Source organism: Cyprinodon variegatus, unplaced genomic scaffold (assembly GCF_000732505.1).
Source record: "Cyprinodon variegatus isolate N-32 unplaced genomic scaffold, C_variegatus-1.0 Scaffold165, whole genome shotgun sequence".
NCBI classification, from domain to species: Eukaryota; Metazoa; Chordata; class Actinopteri; order Cyprinodontiformes; family Cyprinodontidae; genus Cyprinodon; species Cyprinodon variegatus.
In genome coordinates, this window is record NW_015150618.1 from 1,151,193 (window position 1) to 1,153,112 (window position 1,920).

The 1,920-nt window shown below is 56.4% G+C and overlaps 1 protein-coding gene across 1 annotated transcript in view; it reads left to right on the forward strand.

Annotated features, from left to right (window-relative positions):
• The first annotated feature begins 269 nt into the window (after nucleotides 1–269).
• Nucleotides 270–1,920, forward strand: part of LOC107086885 — a 4,220-nt gene continuing 2,569 nt past the window's right edge. The window contains 2 exon segments of the mRNA XM_015378123.1: nucleotides 270–888; nucleotides 1,001–1,803. Coding sequence (XP_015233609.1) covers nucleotides 270–888; nucleotides 1,001–1,803 — 1,422 coding nt within the window.

A 1,920-nucleotide genomic window follows, 5' to 3' on the forward strand; every position in this document is an offset into this window, starting at 1 on the left:
TATTCACTCGGTGTCTCGCTATGGGATGCAGCCTCCTGCAGCCCTGATAGAAGCATTTATCTCAATCTGCCAATCCTGATTGGCCAGTGAAAGTGCCCGTCTTACGCCACGCCCCGTAGCTCCGACTACTAAAGCGTGTGCGGATCACGGCACTTCAATTCAAAACCTCTTCTCACCTGAGAGCTTATCTCACGTCGGAGCCTTCTGCTAGTTTAACTGCCCACAGATGGACCTTGCTAGTTTCCGTCTCCGGACGCTAGCACTGTGCTATGGCTTCTGCCGTGTGCAAACGCGCGGCAGAGAAGCTGGAGATTCCCTGGCCGGTCGCAATAGCGGAGCCCACCCGGTCCTGCTACGAAGGCAAACGGCTTCCCTTGGCACGAAATGCGGTGAAGCAGCTTCTCCCTGTCTTCCCCGAGTTGCTGACGGAGCTCTCCAAAACATGGACTAGCTGCCCATACAGCAACAGGAGCCCTATTTCGGGCGCAGCATCCCTCGACTGCGAGGCGATGGACGCCCACGGCCTCCTCTCCATGCCTCCGGTGGAAGTCCCGGTAGCTGCGCACCTCTGCCCAGGCAGCGTGAGCCAGCTGTCTGCGGCTTCCCCCAGGTGCCCGACGCTGCCAGCTAAGCCTGAGCGGTTTCAGTCTGCGCTGACCGAAAGGGCATACAAAGCAGCAGCCCTCTCGGCCAGAGCCCTCAGCACCCTCTCCATCCTCACTGCCTACCAAGCGGAGTTGTTTGGCGTGTTTGCCATTCCCCGTTGCGCAGGTCCACCGTTTTGGCTTGTTTGTGTGCGCCCCGCGCCACCGTTGCCCATCCCAGAGCCGGTCCGCGAGGAGAGGGACATAGCCCCGGAGGTTTGCGCGGTTGCGCCCCGAGCGGAATGTCCAAAAGCACAGTCACACACCCTTGTTCAAAGAATAAATGGTGTCAAAATAAAAATAATAAATCTGTCACAGCCAGGCCACGAGCCGAGGGTGCAGATAATAAAAAAAAGCCAAAACAGACAATGCTCTCTCCATAAGCAGGGTGGCCGCTCAGCCCCCTGCAGCTCTGCTCCCGGGACGGGCACCGCCGTCCCCGCGGAGCAGAGCGGAGCGCCCCACCGTACCTCCGGTGGTGCCCGAGAATCATTTCTCGGTTCTACCACAGGGAGGCGCGGGGCAGGAGCCGCAATATGTTCCCCCGCTTTCTCTCAGATGGGAAAGCTGGAGAGCAGCAGCAGCTCCACCATGGGTGTTGCGTACAATTTCCCGGGAATACAGGCTTCAATTCGCCACTGTCCCTCCCCGCTTCTCCGGCGTAATACACTCACGTGCACAGGGAGAATCAGCTCGAGTTTTACGGGAGGAAATTCTCTCTCTGATTGACAAACGAGCGGTTTCCGTCGTATCTCCCGAACAGAGTCTGTCAGGGTTTTATTCCAGATACTTCCTCGTCCCCAAACGGGGGGGGAGAGGAATCCGCCCTATTCTGGACTTAAGAGCCCTGAACAAATTCCTGCGGAAATACAAGTTCAGGATGCTGACACATGCAGCACTGCTGCGTCTAGTAAGACCGAACGACTGGTTTTCGTCCATGGATCTGAAAGACGCGTATTTCCACATTCCCATTTATCCCCCTCACAGACAATATCTCCGATTTGCCTTTCAAGGGGTGTGTTACGAATACCGTGTTCTATCATTCGGTCTGTCTCTCAGCCAGAGGGTTTTCATACGGTGCACAGAGGCCGCGGTACCTCCGCTCAGACGCCAGGGGATACGTCTGGCCATGTATTTGGACGACTGCCTCCTGATTTGGGTTTTGTGATAAATATGGAAAAAAGCCACCTATCTCCAACGCAGGAGATATGCTTTCTGGGATTATCCCTGCGCTCTGTTCCGTTCACAGCCCGCCTGTCAGAGGAAAGAGTGACGG